Source organism: Notamacropus eugenii, chromosome 1, assembly GCF_028372415.1.
Source record: "Notamacropus eugenii isolate mMacEug1 chromosome 1, mMacEug1.pri_v2, whole genome shotgun sequence".
Classification (NCBI taxonomy): Eukaryota; Metazoa; Chordata; class Mammalia; order Diprotodontia; family Macropodidae; genus Notamacropus; species Notamacropus eugenii.
The window spans coordinates 713,238,102-713,257,891 of NC_092872.1; the positions used below are offsets into that span (position 1 = coordinate 713,238,102).

At 42.9% G+C, this 19,790-nt stretch overlaps 1 protein-coding gene across 9 annotated transcripts in view; it reads left to right on the forward strand.

Annotated features, from left to right (window-relative positions):
- The window catches only part of WDR59 (WD repeat domain 59), a 73,933-nt gene that overhangs the window by 26,065 nt on the left and 28,078 nt on the right, over positions 1–19,790 (forward strand). For all 9 annotated transcript variants that reach the window (XR_011972949.1, XR_011972950.1, XR_011972952.1 and 6 more), the window contains 8 exons: positions 3,554–3,642; positions 8,039–8,155; positions 9,375–9,452; positions 11,487–11,643; positions 14,773–14,852; positions 15,881–16,013; positions 17,152–17,276; positions 18,329–18,493. Coding sequence is in view for 4 of the 9 variants with exons in the window: in XM_072636546.1 (XP_072492647.1) it covers positions 3,554–3,642; positions 8,039–8,155; positions 9,375–9,452; positions 11,487–11,643; positions 14,773–14,852; positions 15,881–16,013; positions 17,152–17,276; positions 18,329–18,493 (944 nt within the window). In the remaining 5 variants the exon portion in view is untranslated. The remainder of the gene's footprint in view (positions 1–3,553; positions 3,643–8,038; positions 8,156–9,374; positions 9,453–11,486; positions 11,644–14,772; positions 14,853–15,880; positions 16,014–17,151; positions 17,277–18,328; positions 18,494–19,790) is intronic.

The following is a 19,790-nucleotide window of genomic DNA, read 5'->3' on the forward strand; positions in this document are numbered from 1 at the left end:
TCTCTTCTATCATAGAGCCCCTTCTAAGTACTCAAATAAATTTACCTGTCTAGATTTTTCTTAAATTTTGTTTACATTTTGAAGTTCCTTCTCAGCATTGGTCTTTTCTTTTGTTCAGAAAGCTTGCAAGTCTCTTATTCCATTCAAAGTCCATTTTTTTCCCTTTTAGGAAACTTGGCAGAGTAAGTTATTCTTGGTTCTAAGCCTATATCTTTCCTCTTACAACCCTTTGCAGAGTAAGAATTCTCTCTCCCTCTCCCCCTCCTTTCTCCTTGTCTCTTCCTCTCTCCCTGATTTTTTTTCCACCATTTAACAGTGTTCTTGGGCAGGTGGTGCATTGTTGTCTTTTTCTGTTTTCTTTATTAATTTTTAGTTTTCAACATTCACTTTTATAAGATTTTGAGTTATAAATTTTCCCCCGTCTCTCCTCCCCTCCCAAGATGACATGCAAATAAAGGTTATACGTGTATAATCATATTAAATGTATTTCCGTACGAGTCAAGTTGTGAAAGAAGAATCGGAACAAAAAGGATAAACCACAAGAAATAAAAAACAAAAAAGAAAAAGTGAAAGTAGTATACTTGGATCTGCATTCAGACTCCATAGTTCTTTCTCTGGATGTGGATAGCATGAATCTTTTGGAATTGTCTTTCAAGGGTAGAGAATCTTTGGCCTCAAGGCCACATGTTCCCTCTAGGTACTCAAGTGAGGCCCTTTGACTGAATCCAAACTTGACAGTACAAATCCTTTTATTCAGGCCACATGTGACCCCTAAGCTGCAGCTCCCTCCCCTCCCCCCCCAGCCCCCCGTTTAGATCGTTGCATTGCCAAGAAATGCCTAGTCTATCAAAGTGGAACACTGCACAGTGTTGCTGTTATGTGCACAGTGTTCTCCTGGCCCTGCTTACTTCACTCAGCATCAGTTCATGTAAGCTTGTCCAGGTTTTTCTGAACTCTGCCTACTCATCATTTCTTATGGAACAGTAGTATTCCATCACATTCATACACCCCAGCTTGTTCAACCATTCCCCAATTAATGGGCATACCTTAATTTCCAGTTCTTTACCATCACAAAAAGAGCTGCTATAAATACTTTTGTACATGTGGGTCCTTTTCCCTTTTTTATGATCTCTTGGGATATAGACACTTAGTAGTGGTACTGCTGCATCAAATGGTATGCACAGTTTTATAACCCTTTGGGCTTAGTTCCAAGTTGCTCTCCAGAATGGCTGGATAAATTCACAACTCTACCAACAGTGCATTAGTGTTCCAATTTTCCCATATCTTCTTCAACATTTATCATCTTCCTATTTTTCATAGCTGCTGCACTATTAATGCATGTGGTACAACATTGAGCACAACATTTTTAGCCCCAACAATGAGAACCTCTCCTTGTACCTCAGCAGTTTTTTCTGGGTCTGAGTTTTCCCCATCACTCTGCACAGGTTCCCAAAGTGAGCGATACCACCCCCTGGGGGGCAGTGGAATGATCCAGCTAGGGCAGTAGTAGCCTTGAGTGCAATTGGGGGACATTGAATAAAAATAAGGGGGTGGTGGAAGCATAAGGAAAGAATAGAAGAGAATTTTGAAAAACCATTCGTACTTGGTTCATCTCTTGTGTAACAGTGTTAAAGTCATAGTGATTGCATTATTTTCCAGAGAAGCACACAAAATGCAAGTTGTTTCCTGATCAATGGTCAAAGTCTGCAACAGGTTTTAAGAAGCAAGTGTTAGTAGGCCAGTGTGTCATGCATTGTCACGAAGTCCAGCACGCACTGGCAGGAATATGTGTGTGTAATGACTTGTTTACAATATGACACTATATGGTTACATGACACAGTATTGTATCATCAAAATTTCAGTGCAGGAAAAACTCCACAAATTCACAATAAATTATTAAATTTTAGATGCATTTAAAAAAATATTTTATATTTTTTGAAGTGTTGCAAATTTCACACACACACAAAACCATTAAAGGGTTAAAGAAAGTAGATTTCTAGGGAGATACTCAGTAATTTTTCTTTTGAAAAGGGGCCAGTAGGCCAAATAAGTTTGTGAACCTCTGCTATAGAGTCTTAGCTTCTTGACCATGGGTGGGAAACAGCCTCAGATAGGAAGGTCTTTGCTTTATTTCCTTGCCATCCTGTTGGTGAGTCACATTGAGAAAGTTGTCATCTTGAAAGTTCTAAACTGTCCTGTGATCAGATGAAGTTCTTCTGCTTTAGTGTCTTTCTGAATAGAGAAAAGGCTACACTTTTAAAAATTTCAGTTAGTGTCCTACTCCTTGTTGTAACCCATATTCTGACTCTGGGGTCAGGGTCTTTGTGGTGGCCTGTGCAGTGGTGGAGGTAGAAGTCACTGTCCTTCAGATTTGGAGAGAGGCTTCTTTGGACGACTGTTCTTCCTTGTGAAGGAACAGAGTTGGGTAATATGAGGCTTACTCTGTCTTTCAGTCTGTGCCATTGAATGGTCTCAAAGGAAGTTTTACAGAAATGAAAACTCAGAGCCTAGAGGGTCAAAATCCAGTATCTCTGGTCAGGAGCATGCGCTGGACCTTAACTCTTTAATGTAAGTTCTCAATCATTGATCCAGCCCCCATTCTGTGGACTTTGCTTGTTCTATCAGAACTTTATACCTGCAGTGATTTTTTTTTGGAATGAGCCAAGGAGAGTGAAAGTACCAAAACAGTGACGTGATTGATGTGTACCAATGGTATGTGTAGCATCTCTCTGAGTTATCATTTTGTATGTTAGATGTCATTGTTTTTGGATGGAGGATAGATTTCTTTCTGAGAGCTCTTGTGCCTTGGTTTTCCCAGTAGAGACTGAATTTCTCCTAAAGCTTAAGTCCTCTGGGCCCTTGAACAGCTTTTTGATTGCTATCCTGATGTCCCTGTGTTGGTCAAGTGGACAAAGGGAGCAGGACTGCCTGTTTTTCTCCTTTATCTGGCTCAAAGTAATTCTAGTGACTGTTCTTTACCCTGGGGGCACACAGTGTCCTCTACATAGTAGGTGCTTTGTTGGTTGCTAAATTGAATTGGTGGGGAGTGGAGTGCTTGGGGAATGCCTGTGTAAGCCTCTTCTTCCATGTGAGGAGATTGGGTAAACATCTGTGAGTGCTTCTTCTGAGCCTGTGCTTCAGCCCCCAGAGCCCGGAGACTGGTGGGAATGGCTCTAGGAAGGGCCTGTTGTCCTTGGAGGTACTTGGAGGTTAGGTTGTTGGATGAGTCGTTCCTAGCAAGCAGCACAGTGAGCCTGTAATAAAAACCATACCTCCCCACTGGTTCTACTGCCAGGCTAACTTTAGCTTTATTTTTTCTTGGGTGAGATTGTTTTCCCAATTAATCCTTTTCCCATGACTTAACTCATTTTGGGTTTCATTTCATCTTTAATTTCATCTTTAAATGGTGCATTTGGCACCTATATAAGAGAACTGGAAACTAGCAGGGTTCTTGTGGCTGTCCAGGCTGATTGTGTGAGCCAGCTCTGCTGGAGGACAGCAACTCATTGAATGTGCTTCTCTCCTCTGCCCTCCCACTACTTTTTCTGTTCAGCTGGTGCCTCCCAGGTGAAATGGAACAAGAAGAATGCCCACTGCCTTGCCACCAGTCATGATGGGGATGTTCGCATCTGGGACAAACGGGTGAGTTACCTCTTCGTGGTCATTCTTCAATATATATATATATATATATATATATATATATATATATACACACACATATTATGCCTCATTTTGAGGTAGATACTGCAGGTGTTATCTCCATTGTGCAGATAAGAAAACCGAGGCAGCAGAAGGGTGAGGTAAACTCCCCAGAATTACAGAGCTAGTGAGTGTTGGAGGTGGATGAGAAAATGATGTGAGCAGTTAATGAGTTGTTCAGTTGTTTTCAGTTGTGTCTGACTCTTTTTGACCCCTTTTGGGGGTTTTCTTGGCAGAGATACTGAAGTAATTTGCCATTTTCTTCTCCAGCTTTTCTTATAGATGGTGATACTGAGGCAGAGAGGGTTAAATGACTTGCCCACAGGCACACAGCTGGAAGGTTTGAACCCAATTCTTCCCTACTTCAGGCCTGGCATTCTATGCACCAGGCTACCTCACTGGGTGCCGTAGGCCACAATCAGCTCAATGTGGAATGAAGTTGCTTCCCAGTCCAGATTAGTGCTAAAGTAGAGACGTTGTACAGAGAAACAGTGGAGACCAGTTAAAAGTGGAAGATCTCCTTCTGCTTTGTTTGAACTTAATCCTTGTTGCTTTTAAAAACAATACTTCATATTTATGTGTCACATCGCAATTTGTAAAGCCTGTCTCATTGTGTCCCTTTGGCATCCCTGGGTGAGCTGGGCCTTGTTTGTCAGATGAGGATGGACGCTCAGAGAAGTTAGACGGTGTGTTCAGTAGTGCAGTCAGAACTCAGCTCCTGATTTGTCGTGATTATCCTTTATTTTTTATAGAATCTCCATTTCCCAGGCTCTCTCCTTCTTACCCCCCACTCAGGGAGTCTTCTCTTGTAAGAGAGAATAAAAAGAAAGAAGAGAAAAGCGGTTCGGAAGAGTGGCCGGGGCCTCCGCCAAGTTTGGTCGTCTCTCTGGTGTGTTCAGTAGCTCCCTTGTCTGCAAAAAACCAACGGCTTAATCAGCAAGTATTTGTTGGGAATTTGCCACTGGGTGCCAGGCACTGTGCTAGGCACTGGGGACGCTAGTACAGAGAAGTGAACAACGTCCGTGTTAATGGTGGAGAGAAGTATAACTAAAAATATATGCAGCATAAATATAAAGTGAATAAATACAAACATGTCAGCAGTTGGGGGAGAGCAGGAAAGCGTCATACAAAAGGTAGTGCTTAAAGGAAGAAAGGGCCTGGCTCTCTGAGGCGCAGGGATGGAAGGGTGCAGTCTAGGCATGTGGAATGGCCAATGCAAAGGCCTGGAGATGGGAAAAATAGCATGTTGTGCAAGACCAGTTTGGCTGGCTCCCAGAGTACATGTGCAAGAGTGATGTCTGCTGAGTCTGAAAAGATAGTGTAGGATTTTAAAACATAAACAGAGGCAGTAGGGAGCCACTGGAGCTGGTTGACCAGGGGAGTCAGTGGTCAGATCTGCCCTTAAGGAAGGTTATTTTGGTGGCAGCACTGTCTGGAATAGACTAGGGTTGGAGGAGACTTGAGGCAGAGAGACCCACTAGGAGGTTGTCACAGTATTCCAGGGGAGAGATAATAAGGGCCCAAACCAAGGTGAAAGCTTTGTGATTGGAGAGAAGCGATCAGGTGCAAGAGTTGTTTTAAAAGTAGAAATGACAAGATATGACCACTGATTGGATATGTAGAGTGAGGATGAGAAGGGCAGTTAGGTAACACTGTGGATAGCATGCTGACCTGGAATCTGAAGACTCATCTTACTGAGTTCAGATCTGGACACTTACTAGCTATATGACCCTGGGCAAGTCACTTCACCCTATTTGCCTCAGTTTCCTTATGTGTAAAATGAGCCGGAGAAAGAAATGGCAAACCCCTCTAGTATCTTTGCTAAAAAAAAAACCCTAAATGGGGTCACAGAGAGTTTCACATGATTGACATGACTGAACGACAATAAAGTGATGAGTGAAGAGTCCAAGATAATGCTGAGATTATGAACCTGGGAGACCAGAAGAACGGTGATGCCTTTACTAGAGACAGTAATGTTTGGAAGAGAGGAGAAATTAAGGGGAAAGATCATGAGTTTTATTTTAAGCATGTTGAATTTAAGGTGTCTAAGATGTCCAGTTTGAAATGCCCAGTGAGTAATTAAAATCCAGGGGCTTGGATATCCAGATTGGGGAATCATCCACATAGAAATGATAGCTTGATTTCTGGGATCGGTGAGGTTACTGAGAGAGGGCAGTAGGCCTAGAAAAGAAGCTTGGTGCGCCCCCTCCCCCCTCCCCCCCAGTTAGGGGCATGCAATGGGTGGTATCATGCCAGCAGAGGAGACTAAGCAGGAGCAGGCCAGCAGCGAGGAAGCCGTCCTGAAGAGGACAGCCGTCACCCTCCCCTGTAGTGGGTAGATTGAGAATGATTATAGCCCCATCTTTAGACTGAGTTCAGTATTCTTTTTATCACACCGCTCAGTTTAGTCCACCTGGGAGACCAACTTCTGCCAAGACTGCCATCATTTACTCTTAGCACCCCCTGCTTCCTGCAGGCTTTCTTCTTACCACTGCTGCACTTCCTTTCACCTGAGGGCCAAAGTGGGTGGTTCCCAGGACTCGCTCTGCAGAGACATTTCCCCCGAAGAAGGTGGGTGGGTGGCCTGGGCCTGTAGAACATGGAGCTTGAATATCCTCTGGAGTCTAGATATCCCATCTGCCTAAAAATAGGCTGTGGATCACATGCTTTCACTGCGGCAGCCCCTGAAACTGTTTGTTTGTTGGAAGCAGCAGGTCCTAGTCCGCTGAACTGGGAGGTCTCCTGAAAGCTTGATTTGATTGCCTCAGTGAGTAATGTGATGTGTGCAAAAGATCTCCACAGCACATGGGCAAGCAGGCTGTGGGAAGACCTGGATAGCCCAGTGTGAGCAAGAGCCATTTTTCATTTCTCTGAAGCCTCGAGATTACTGTTGCTGGGGTGAGGTGGAGGTGGAAGGAGAGATAGGGATAGACGATGGTAAATTTACTGAGCAGAAAGGGGAATGAATGAGCATTAATGCTAGCTCCATTTCCCTCCCTGCCAGGAGTCCTGGCAGGCCTTGGAGACAGGAAAAAGAGGTTTGGCAGAAGGCATAGTGGAGGAGAACAGGCAGGAACCATCTTGGAGACATCGGGAAATGGAGAGCTTGTGCAGAGGGAGGGACCTGTGCCTGCTTTAGGGAATTACTGCTCACCCCATCTGCAAAATGGAGTCATAAGACCTTTTCCCTTTCAACCTTCTTGTACTCATGATGATTTTGATTTGAATGGTATCATTACAGTGTTGTAAGGAGTTTGAAGGAGCGGTGAACCCCATGGCTTCGTCCACTGGACACTGCCTGATAGTGCATTCCTTTACTTCAGCCTTGGTAGTAGCCACTCCCCTTCTTCCCTGTCACTTATTTAAGCTGGATAAATAGAAATGAAAGTTGATTTTTCTTCATTCATCTCTCTCTGAAGTAGAGGGGATGACTTACATTAAAGTAACACAAATCAGTTTGAAGAAATGATGATAAGACTTTTGAGCCTGCTCCCAGACTTTCAAGCAAAAGAAAAAACAAACCCAGACACCTTGGCTTCCACCCATAAGTTCCATCAATACCTGTTTTTCAAAGTTCTCCTCGTGGTGAAGTGCATTGCTTAGCATTCCTTTTTCGTTTCCTGTATCAAATCCATGTAGATCACAGTTTGCTCTATTTTTATAGCTTTGACTTTTCACCCATGAATGTTTCTTATAAAAAGTAGGGAAATAGTTTTTCGGCCCTGCTTGCTGATTGTCTTCCTCAGTTGTTAACATTAAAGACTGCCTTTGTCAATGAGTTCCTCAACAACTCAGAACACAGGGTCCTGGACTTCATAATGGACTTGGAAAAATTAACTTTGTAATCATGGTCTTGTAGAGTGGTCACTGCTGGCCTTGCAGGCAGGAGGCCTGGCCTTCATCAAGCACTTTGCAAATGCTCATCTGCTCTTCTGATGTAAGGGGAGCAGCTAAAACCACAGCCACTGGTGGGGGGGGGGGGTGTTTTCCTCCTTTAGGAAACTTGCTTCTGGGGAAACCTCGGTCTCCTCTTCTATAAAATGGTGATCATGGTGCTTGACTGTGTTTATAGGGTAGCTGGAAGAAATGGGCTTTGTGAATTTAAAAATGCAGTTTTCAGTTTGAATTCTCACCAGCCTCCTTGGTCATACGTTCAGCTGCTTGCTCCTTTTCTCCTCAGTGTCCAAGCAATGATGTCTGTGTTGTCAGAAAATGAAAACACACCATTAGGAACTTTGTGTTTCTATACCCCAGGGCACCTAGTAGAATGTTGGACATGTTGGTGCTAAATATATATCTAATGGATTTGAAGAAAAACTAGGTAGTATGTCTGTTGCAGAAACCTAGCACTGCAGTGGAGTACCTTGCTGCCCACCTGTCTAAAATTCATGGGTTGGACTGGCACCCAGACAGTGAACACATCTTAGCCACTTCAAGCCAGGACAACTCTGTCAAGGTAAGTAGCACCCTTAAGAAGTCTGCTTCTAAGGGTCTGGCAAGGGACCTCTGTGTAAAGAAAAACTGTGTTATGTAGGCATATTGGGTATAATTACAGACAGATCAAGTGCCTCTTAGGCAGATAGTTAGTCTGACTGTCAGTCTGTACCAGTCAATGGGGAAATAGAATATGCCTGGCAATGTCATTGCAGACTGTTCAGGAGCACACTTGCTTTCCCAGGCTCCAGCTGGTTATGACCATCAGGATGGGAGGGGACATTATGGTGGACATCTGTTGTCTGCCTGTTTCTTTCAGCTGCCCACTTAGAGCAGATGGCTGACGGAGAGAGCCAGTGACTTAAAAGCATCCCTCTGTGCACCTTTGGGTTTCTTGGGATCTAGAACATTATGCAGTCCAAATGACTTTATTAAATCCCAAAGATGCTATGCTGAAATGTCTCTACTTCATGCCTGTATGAATATTTGGCAGACTTAGGATTGATTAATTGTATTAGCTTTGCAGTACAGTGGAGATAGGGTCACTGGGTCACCTTGAACCTTGAATTAGAAGGCACTTCACGTAGAACATCTTCATAGAGGACACTTGATTGTCCTTTAGGCAAGCAGCCCATGTCTCCTTGGCAGTATTTCATTTCTCAGTTTATGGTTACAGTGATGGAGTTGGATTTGCCATTCTTTATCCATTGAAGGTTAGCTTTTTGAAAAGGGTTTTTCAACCATAATGGCTCATTGTTTCCAATTTAATTCAACTTTTTTTGAAAACATAAAGCCCAAATAATCAATTTTATTGTCTAGATGTGTCTAGTGCCTCTTGCTCATCGTCACAAATATTGACAGAACCAAGTGCCCTTTTTGGTTAGTATGGATGGAAAATGCATTCAAAATGATCAAAATATATATTGCTCTGCCCTTGAAAGTAGCATAAGTAGTATATAGTCGAGCCAGGGTATCATAAGCTGCCACTCATGGAAATAGTCGTTTAATATTTGTAAGATGACAACTGTGAGAACGTAACTTCCCTGAACAAGGCGTGGGCCATGTGATCCAAGGAGCATGGGCCTGGTGAGCCAAGTGAAAATGATACTCAGAAAAATATCTCACAAATTCAAATAGCAGTGAGTTATAAGGAAGCACCTATTTCAAAGGAGTGGAACTATTTTAGTCAGTCAGTTTGATCTTTATGACATTTATTCCTCAAATCTACTTTATTTGTCTAGTTCTGGGATTACCGCCAACCTCGGAAGTACCTCAATATCCTTCCTTGCCAGGTGCCTGTGTGGAAGGCCAGATACACTGTGAGTGTGCCACTCTTAACCTCCATCTAGAAAAAAATCATCCTGCCACCTCAGGCTCAAGGAATTGTTTGTCTTCATATATTTTTTTGTGTGATGGATCATTTACTCTCTATGTTCCATATTTGGTTGGTATCTGTTTTTTATTTTATTTCTGAGTTTAGGTATCAGTCAGTCGTGAAGCATTTGTTAAGAACCTGCTATTTGCCAGGTACTGTATTCAGAGCTGGAGGTGAAAAGAAAAAGCAAAGGACAGACCTTCCCTTTGAGGAGCTCACAGTCTGCTGGGGCGACAACATGCAAACAAACAAGCTACATACAGGATACGCAGAAAATGACTAACAGAGGGAAGGCCTGAGAATGAAGAGGGGTTAGGGGAGACTTCCTGTAGAAGGTGGGATTTTAGCTAGGATGTGAAGAGAGCCAGGAAAGCCTGTAGTCAGAGATAAGGGTAAAACGTTCCAGGCATGGGGCAGCCGGAGAAAATGCCTGAGGTTGGGAGGTGGAGTGTCTTGATCCTAGAGCTGCCAGAAGGCCAAGGTCACGGGATCAAAGAGTACACAGGAGGAGAGTAGACTGGATTATGAAGGACTTTGAATGTCAGAGGATTTTGTATTTGATCTTGGAGGTGATAGGGAGCCAGTGGAGTTTATGATCAGACCTGCTGGGGTGAGGGAGGCTGGCAGCGAATACTTCTGTCTCTTTTCTGTCTTCTCTGTGTTTCTCTCTCTCCCCTTCCTCTGCTCCCTCCTTCTCCCTATCTTCTCCCCTCTCTCCTCTCTCTCTTTTCTCCTTCCTCCTCCTCCTCTCTCTCTCTCTTTCTCCCCTCTCTCTCTCCTTCCTTCTCTCTCTCTCTTCCCTCTCTCCTCTCTCTTTCTCCCCTATCTCCTCTCTCTCTTTCTCTCTCTCCCCCTCTCTCCCCCTCTTCTTCCCTTCCCCTTCTCCTCCCCCCTCCCTTTTCTTTTGTCCATTCTTGGATTGTTAGGATTATATCAAGACTTTTGAGGTTCCAGATATAACCAGATGTTGCAGTCGGGGAATGGAGACACACTGCTAATCTGGGAGGAAGAACTTAAGGGGATGTGTCGCTGTTCCAATTTGGCCATGGCTTTTTAAGTAGACACTTGTGAGAGAGTTTGAATTACTGTGTCAGAGTTAGCTTTGGAAAAAATAAAGCTGCTTTCAGTAGCTCCAGGTTTGCATGTGGTGCAGATATGGATGTGGGCTTTTAGTTGTTTTTTCAGCTTCAGTGTTTGAGGTGTCAGATTGGAGAATGTCCTTAAGAGCTGAAATGCTTCTCTAAATTAAAATATTTGATTTAAAAAAGAAACAAAAACCAAACCAGACCAGGTGTGTTGTGAGGAGACGGAGAGTTCATTCCACTTCTGTGTCATGCCAGAAATGAACAGCAATGACCATGGTACTAATAGTAGTGCCAGCAACTAGCCCAGGAGCTTGTACAAAGTAGGTATTTAATAAACATTTGTTGAATGCTCCTGCAAGAAATGTAAGCTTGTTGTAAATCCAGATGAGCCACTCAGCAGTTCAAAGGGTAGGGGGTCTGTGGTAAAAATGAAAATGTTTGCCTTTTGAGTGCTCCTATTCCTGGTTTGTGGAGTCTACTTCTAATGATCTATTTCTCTATGTCAGGAGTAAGTTAACTGATCTCTTAGCTACCTAAAGGTTCTTTGAGGTAGCCCTGCCTCCTCTTTCTGTAGAGCTCTAGAGAAATTGATTTGTTTGGGCTCATCTAGGAGCGTAGGACAGAAGAACTTTGCTGTGGCCACACTTTCATTGAATAGCATTTGGAACTCTTTACTGCCTTGGGGGTGGAAGGACTTCTTTCCTAGAATATTTTTACTACGACTTCTCTCTTTTCTCCTCCTCTTTGAGGACCTTGGGGCAGGTAGTGGATTGTTGAGGAAAATTAGCTGATTAGGTTGGGTGCTTTCTTTATCTAATTCATTAGTGAGAAAAGATTTGATGAACTAGGCCTCTGTCTCCAATAAACATACTTTCTCATTTTCTTCCTCTAAGCCTTTCAGCAATGGGTTAGTGACTGTGATGGTTCCTCAGCTTCGGAGGGAAAATAGCCTCCTTCTCTGGAATATCTTTGACTTGAACACACCAGTGCACACTTTTGTGGGGCATGATGATGTAGTGCTGGAATTTCAATGGAGGAAACAAAAGGAAGGTAAGTGAATGGTGGGGCAAAGGCCTCCAGAATGCTTTCTTAGGAAGCTCATTTGCCAATGGAACTAGTCAATTATGATCATGAATCAAAGCAGAGAGAAAGTTAAGTTGAACGTTTGCTTGGTTTTTGGTGTCCAGCCCTGTAATTTCATTGGTGTGGGGAGCTTTTTGGTGAGAAGCTCCTTCTCCCAGTAGGGTTTGGGAGTGTTATCTTAGGGACTATCCTAGAGTGCTGAGAGGTTCTTAGTGACTCATCCCCATTTCACAGCCCATACGTGCCAGAGATGGGACAGCTAAGCCAGATTCCAAAGCCGTCTCTCTGTTCCTTTTAACATACAGCCTATCCAAGCTGATTGCTTATTGAATGAACATATAAATGATTCAAGTAGTGGAGTTAGACCTGGTCATTGAAAAGAAGGGACTCTGTCTATGGAACCCTTACTTTACTTGGTAGTTAGAAAAAGGAGTTATGCTGGTTTTGACTGCTAGCCAATATTCTTCCTTTCTTTCCTCCTTGATTTTGAGGTTGGACCCAAGCAGACATTTGCTCTAGTGCTACCATGGGGTTGGAAGTCCACTGGGCACTTCCCTCCTCACACTGAGGTTAGGGGCAGTCCTAACTACATGGCAAGCAGAAAACTTGCTTCTTACCTCCTCCAGTAACTCAGTGTGTAAAATAAACCACTTCTTTTTTCTTTTATCCCATTGTTGTTTAGACTTTGCCTAGTGCTGTAGCTTCTAAACATTTGATTTAACAACAGTGGTTTTTTGGTAGTTGTTCCCATTTGATAGAAGTGAAACTGAGGCACCGGTAGATAATCTAGCTTGCCTAGAGTTTGAAAAACAAGTAGTACTAGAACTGGGATTCAGGGAGTTGGGTTTTGATCTTCATGTGCTTTTGGAAACCCGTGAGCTTTTCTAGATCATCATTTGTGATGTTCTAAAAAACATCTCTAGGCACTTGTGGCAGCCTATCTGTTCTAGATGTGACTTCTCTTGCTAGCATCCTCTACTCCTCTGCCATTTGCTGGGAACTTCATGCCCTGTGCTTGTCCACACTTAGTCCCTGCCTATGTCATTAGAAATGGTGTATCTCAGCAGATAGGTCTGAGTGAGGACCCCCACCCCTCCCTATAAAATCCTTGGTCTTCACCTGTGTCCTTGAGCTACCCTGAAATAAAAGTGATAAAATACCTAGACATTCCTAGGAAGAGTGACAGACAGCAGCTTGCCAGAACTTGGTTGACAGTGTCTGAACTGTCTTCACTTGTAGTCTGCATGCTAATTTTCTTTTCTTTCTTTTCTTGTCAATCGGGGTTAAGTGACTTGCCCTGATTCACACAGCTAGTAAGTGTCAGAGGCCAGATTTGAACTCAGGTCCTCTTGACTCCAGGGCTGGTGCTCTATCCACTGCACCACCTAGCTAGCCCTCATGCTCATTTTCTTACTCCCTCTCCCATGCAAACTCTGCTCTTGCTGCTAGGAACATGAAGCCAGAAAGCATAGGCATGACTTCAGACGCACCTAGACTTGGCCATAGCATAGAGAAGGGGAGTCCCCACCAATGGCAGCAGCTCTTCAGGGTTGGGTTGGAGAGACTGCAGAGAGCACTCCTCGTGGTAATTCAGGTCCCCTTGTTTACCTTGGCATCCGCCAGTGAGTCACAGAGATGGAAGTGATGAATGATACCTTCTAGCTGTGGTGATTTTTTTTTTTAAAGACAGAACTCATTCTCTGCTCCCATTTTCCCACTCTGTTTCTCCTGCATCTCTTCTGCCTTTCTTTTGGTACCAGGAGTAACTTGGTCTTACTGCCGTCTGATGCCACAGTTGAAGGAGTCATCAGCCATTATTTAATGCCTCTAAAATATGTCCTGCTTATTAGGCATTTGGAGAGAGCATATTTTTGTTAATAATTAAGTATTTGTTAATAATTTTTTTAATAATTAATTTGTTTTCAATTTTCAATAATCACTTCCGTAAGTTTTAATTTTTCTCCCCTCCCTTCCCACAGTGGCATACAATCTTATATGGGTTCTACACATACATTCTTATTAAACACATTTTCACCTTTGTCATGGTGCATAGAAGAATTAAAACAAATGGAAGAAACCAAAACAAAACATAACAAAATAGAAAATGTTCATTCCGAGTTCCAGCTCTATAGTTCTTTCGCTGGATGTGGATGGCATTTTGCATCGAGTCCTTTGGAAATGTTTTAGGTCCTTGCGTTGCTGTGAAGGGCTAAGTCTGTTGTAAACAGTTCTCGCACACTGTGGCTGTCACTGTGTGCAGTGTTGCCCTGGTTCTGTTCACCTCATTCGGCATCAGTTCATATGAGTCCCCCCAGGTATTTCTGAAGTCTGGCTGTTCGTCATTTCTTATAGGACAGTAGTATTACGTTACATCATATACCACAACTTGTTCAGCCATTCCCCAAATGATGGGCATTCCCTCGATTTCCAGTTCTTTGCCACCACTAAAAGAGCTGATACAAATATTTTTGTGTATGTGGGTCCTTTTTCCATTTTTGTGATCTCTTTGGGATACAGCCCTACAGGCAATATTGCTGGGTTAAAAGGTATGCACATTTTTATATCCCTTTGGGCATAGTTCCAAATTACTTGAAGAGAGCATTTTGAACAGACTCATTGCCATTTTAGAATAGGTGGTGGATTTAATTTAAGCAAATACAGTCTGTGAAAATCCATACTTTTCAAATAGACAGAATGGTTGGTTATTTCCTTATAGAAGGACTTAATAACTTGATTCATAAGATTCACTGTAAGATTCCTTTAATAGATTACCTAAATCATTCACCATAAGATTCCTTTAATGGACTACCTAAATCATTCATTTTATTTGTAAATATTGATACAGCTTTTCAGGATACACCAATCATGTAAGGCCAAGCATTTCTGTAAAACTGAAAGTGCATTTGGGTGTATGAGGTTGTTAAATCCTAGTGCCTCATTTTATGGAGTCTCTGATGGCCACAGAGAATTGTCCCAGTTTATTGAAATTGATGCTAAATCCATAAGGTGTTTCTTTTTTTTTTTTTTAATTTAACTTTTAACATTCATTTTCACAAACATAAGGTGTTTCTTGTTTCCTCATTTGGTGATTTCTAGGGTCCAAGGATTACCAACTGGTCACCTGGTCCCGGGACCAAACCTTGCGGATGTGGCGAGTGGATTCACAGCTGCAGAGGGTAGGTATTAAATGCTTTGAATGATATTGAATGAATTGTATACGTCTTATCCTAGAACCTTTTAAAAACAAATTCTAGAGCTTATATTTTTGCAGGTCAGAAGATGATTCAAAGATTCTTGATTAAAAACTTGTCATTTGGTTGACTGATCTGTGGTGTATAGCGAGGCCAGACCCAGGAGAATATGTCCTTGGAGAAATCTAAAATGTTAGGTATCTGTAGAGTGGCAACCCCTCAGTTGTCCAGAGTGCTCCTACCATTTGCAGCCTTTTTAAAGTCCTTTTTTTCTTGCTCGGTTCTCATTCTGATTTGTGAGACAGTGTGAGGTACCCTAACAAGATACCAAATGGCCAGAAGGGAATCTGTTGTGTCCGAAAAATTCCAGAGAGCCCTGGCAGCTCCTGAATGATCATCTTAACATTACAGTGTGAGTGTGAGGAAGTTGGTTGCTTTGGCTCTCCATTTTTCAGCGCATCCAGTAGCTTCTGCTCCTGAGTCTTTGGGTCTCTGTAGTCCTATTTCATGTGTAGTGCCAGCTTCCCCAGCTTTTTTAGTCTAAGAATCTCAGCATTGCATCCTCTCTTCTGATCCCCAGAGTCCATCTTCTCAGAAAGTAGCTCACTGCCTGGCACATACATGGTCAGTGCTTAATGAATGCTTTTTCATTCATTCAAAGTATGTTCCATATACTTCCAAATTTACATGGAGGTTTGTATTTTCTTTCCCAATTGAATAAGCCTCTGGAACCGAAAAGACTTTTTTGGAGCTGTGCATCAACCGTGAAGATGCTCTTTATATTCTAATCTAGCCATCTTTCTTGCCCAATGTCTTTAACAGGGAAAGATGGAGTTGGGCACAATTGATCATGCTGTCAGTGCCTAACTGCTAATATGTGTTTACTGTGGCCACCTGCTTCCATATAATCTCAGCCAGACAGATTGTTTTCTCCTTTCTGCTGTGTAGATTATAATAGACCTGATACCCATAGACTTTGGTTAAGGAAGTATGCATGCATCTTTTTGTTTCAGCTCTGTGCAAATGATATCCTGGATGGTGTTGATGAGTTCATTGAGAGTATTTCTCTTCTACCAGAACCAGAGAAGATCCTCCATACCCAAGATTCAGATCACCAACCTAGCTCAGGCCATGGGGAGGAGGAAGGTAATCTGACGGTTGTGTGCTTTCGGTGACATGACCCTCCCAGGGTTTGTCATCAATGCGGTAACAGAGCTAAGTAGCACCTTGGAATGTTGGCACCATGGAGTTAGACAATGAAGGAGTATATCTTATAGATGCAGAAGCAACTTTGGCAGAAGTTTGGGAGCCAGGGAATTGAAGAAGACTTTTTCCCTTAATTAAGAATTTTGGGATGTTGAGGGAGTCCCTTTCTGAGAAGACTTGAAAAATTCAAAATCATGGGATTTAGATCTGGGAGGGACCTTAAATGCCATCTTGTTTAACTTCCTCATTTTCCAGACTGTTGTTAAGGAGGGTATTCAGTTTCTTTCTTCTATGTAGAATTCTAGTTTGGGAAATTTGACTTCTTAATATTGCTTTCCAGTTTTAATTTGTAAATTCTTCAGTTACTTTTTGAAACTCAAACTAGCTCATGTTTGCCATTCAGTATTTGCAGCTTGTTTATAACCTGAAAGTGCTTATTCATCTTCTATTTATGCTGTATGTGGAGGCAATAATAAAAATGACAAGGATTTCAATTTTTCTTCAGTAGCAGTTACTGTCACATTCCGGATAATTCCTAGTGCCACCTGGAGACACTTTACTTTTCTTCATCTTACCTCGTCTCTTAACCTAGGCTCCCTGACTTTAGTGTTTTTAAGGTGTCTAGGACATTAAGAAGGTTAAGAGGCTGTAAAGAATGTCTGAAGGGTGGACTCTCTGGTCACCTATGTCTGCTCTCCTTTGAAATGGGGGCATCTTCCAGGCAGCACCGTGTCCTTTATGCCCCATAATAAGACAGAAATCACTGTCACTAGTGGGGAGAGAAGGAATCCTGAAGGATTAGTGCCCACAGACTAGCATGGTTCTTTTCCATAGTTGTCTCTTGGGGCCACACCACGAACAGTGGCCTGGACTAATCGTGCCTAGTTCTTGTTGACCTCAGAAGAGGCCCCTTCTGGAAGATTGGAGCGTCTTAATTGTCTCAAGTCTCAGTTGAGTTTAGAGACTTCTGTTCTTCACTTTAGTCAGATGCTGGGAAATTACACTTACTCGGAGCTGATGTCTCTGACACATTTCCAAAAGTGATTTTCAACAAGTAGCCTTCTCTGTCTCCTGCCAGCTCCAAAGGAAGACTCCCCTAACAACCTCCTGGTGGGGAAGAAATCAGAACAGCTGGGGTTACCCCAGACACTACAACAAGAATTCTCCCTGATCAACGTGCAGATCCGGAATGTTAATGTTGAGGTAGGAGCAATTTAAGGAACTTGACCCTTTAACGTGGGCAGCAGCAGGAAGGAATATTCCAGGTGGGGATGCCCAGATGATTTGGGTTGATCAGGTACTTTGAAGCACGAGTAGTTTTCTTCTTTGTTCCCTAGAGGACCCACAACTTAGGTGGAACTAAACTAAGTAAAAAAGGGTCACCCCTTACTTAACTCTTAAACTGAAGCTAGAATGATACCTTAGTGCCTTTGCATTTTTAGAGCTGAAAAAGACCTTAGAGATTATGTATCAGAGAGTCAGATCCTTCCATTTTGCATTTGGAGAAGCTGAGGCCCAGAAAAGCGAGATGAATTGTCACATCCACTTAACTAGTTAGTATGGAGGAGCTTTTAGCCCTCTGGATTCCTCCTCACACAGTCCCACTTGACAACCTAGGCAGAGTCCCATTGACCAAGGTTTATCGGCAGTGTGATCACTGATTATTCTCGTCCCTTCCCTTCCTCCCATCTGACTTTTTTGGCAGGTGCTATTAATGAACCCTAAGCCTCAGAGAATCAGGATCTCCCTCACGTAAGGAGGGAGCATTAACACAGGATATCCTTAGGATTAAGGGGAACAGATGAAAGACCATTAGGAGTTCACTGACCTCTCTGTCCTGTCTAGCAGGCAGTGTTGGTGCTGGAGGAATCCTTCCTTAACTATTCAGTTATTCAGCTGCAGAGAAATAGTGCAGACATCTAGGGCATTGCTTGAGAATAAAGAGATCTGACTTTTCTTCCCAAATGACCTTCATGTCATGTGTTCCTCACTTGAAAATAAGTATATTATGTCATGTTCTCTTACATGAAATTGGGGTGAAATAAATTTTCAATGACATTAAAACACCTTGAGCTTATCAGACAAAGGTGCTTTTATAAACATAAAATAAATCTACTTTGGGGCTGTTGGCTAAATCATCTAGCTCTCTGATTTCAGGGAGAGCCTACATTTCAGGGCTCTGTTTAACTCTGTTTCTATACGTTGTAAGGGCCCTTTGAGATCTGATTCAGAAGCAGTTCATCTGCCTCTTACAGATGGATGCTGTTGATAGAAGTTGCACAGTGTCTGTTCACTGCAGTAACCACCGAGTCAAAGTGCTGGTGAAGTTCCCGGCCCAGTACCCGAATAATGCTGCACCTTCTTTCCAGTTTATTAACCCAACAACTATTACATCTACCATGAAAGCAAAACTCCTGAAGGTGGGTATCTTTTGAAAGAGCAGATGCTTGGATTTGTCTGCCACAGTGTACAGCTTAAGAGATGCAGCCACTTAACATCTGCAGGTTAAGAAGTAGAAGTGTTCTGTTCTTTGCCTCCTGGATTGTTAGCTGAATGAAACTCTTGAGTATACCTTACAGTTCTTGTTCTCCTTCCCTTCCCACCCAGTCCTTCCAAGAGTCTCACAGCAGAAGTAAATAATTGTTTGTCCATGAAGGGGAGTTCTGGGCAATACCATTCATGAACCCTAGTAGAGTCAACAAGCATTTCTTAAATTTAACCTGTGCTAAATGTTGTGACCACAGAACACAAGATTTTCCTGGACAGCCTAATCCCAGCATCTCCCCTTGTAGTGAGAGAAGGGGGACTCCTTAAACAGCACTAGCATTAGGGGTGACCTTTAAGAATTTGGATATGAGGTCTTTGGTCAAGAAAAGAGGAATGTCCTGATCAGTGTGCTTCTTGCAAAGAAGAAAGGTTCCCACAGCCCAGGGCTAAGAGGAGAAGCAGCAAGGAACTATGATATGGCAGAACCAAGGACCTGTACCTTGTGCTCTGCAAGAGTTTCCCAGAGTGCCAGGTCGTTCACTGGACTGTCAGACTTTGTCTACTTAGGAACTTTAGTGTGTTCCCTTTTCAGGATAAGTCTAAACCACAGGGTGAAGCTACAGGTTAGGGGTGTGTGGTAGGAGGGGGAGGAAGGAACCACATCAGTACCTGTGAAATGAAGAATTTGCTGGAACATTGGGGGAATTACCCTCCTGACAACTCCCAAATTGAGTTGCCCTTTGCATTGCAAAGCCTGAGTCAGTGCTAAATCTGGAGGATTTTAGGACCGAGATGGAAAAGGAGGACTCGTCAGAGAAGGTAGAGAATGGTATTGATGGCTGGCGAACTGTTGTGGCCCTGATTTTCTGCATTTTTTAATGGACTCCTCTGAGTCTTTTGGGTTTCTGTGGGGTGAAACAAAAGCTCTCCTACACCCAGTAAAAGCTTCAATTTTTTTTATCTTAGGTGCTTGTGTGGGAGCTGTGGACTCACTTTTGCCCATATCTGTGGAGACCTAGATATGAACTATATTTGGAGATTTTCCCAATAGAAGTTCTGGGTAGGGGCAATCCAAAACAAAATTATCTTTTAGGGCCATTCCCCGATCTTTCCAGCCCATGTGAGGCCAGGGCCTGGGCCTGTGGGCCACAGGTAACAAAGCCGTATCTAGAGGATGAAAACAAGGGCTGCTAAAGGCTCCTTCTGTAGGAATTGTGTGAGAAGCAGGAA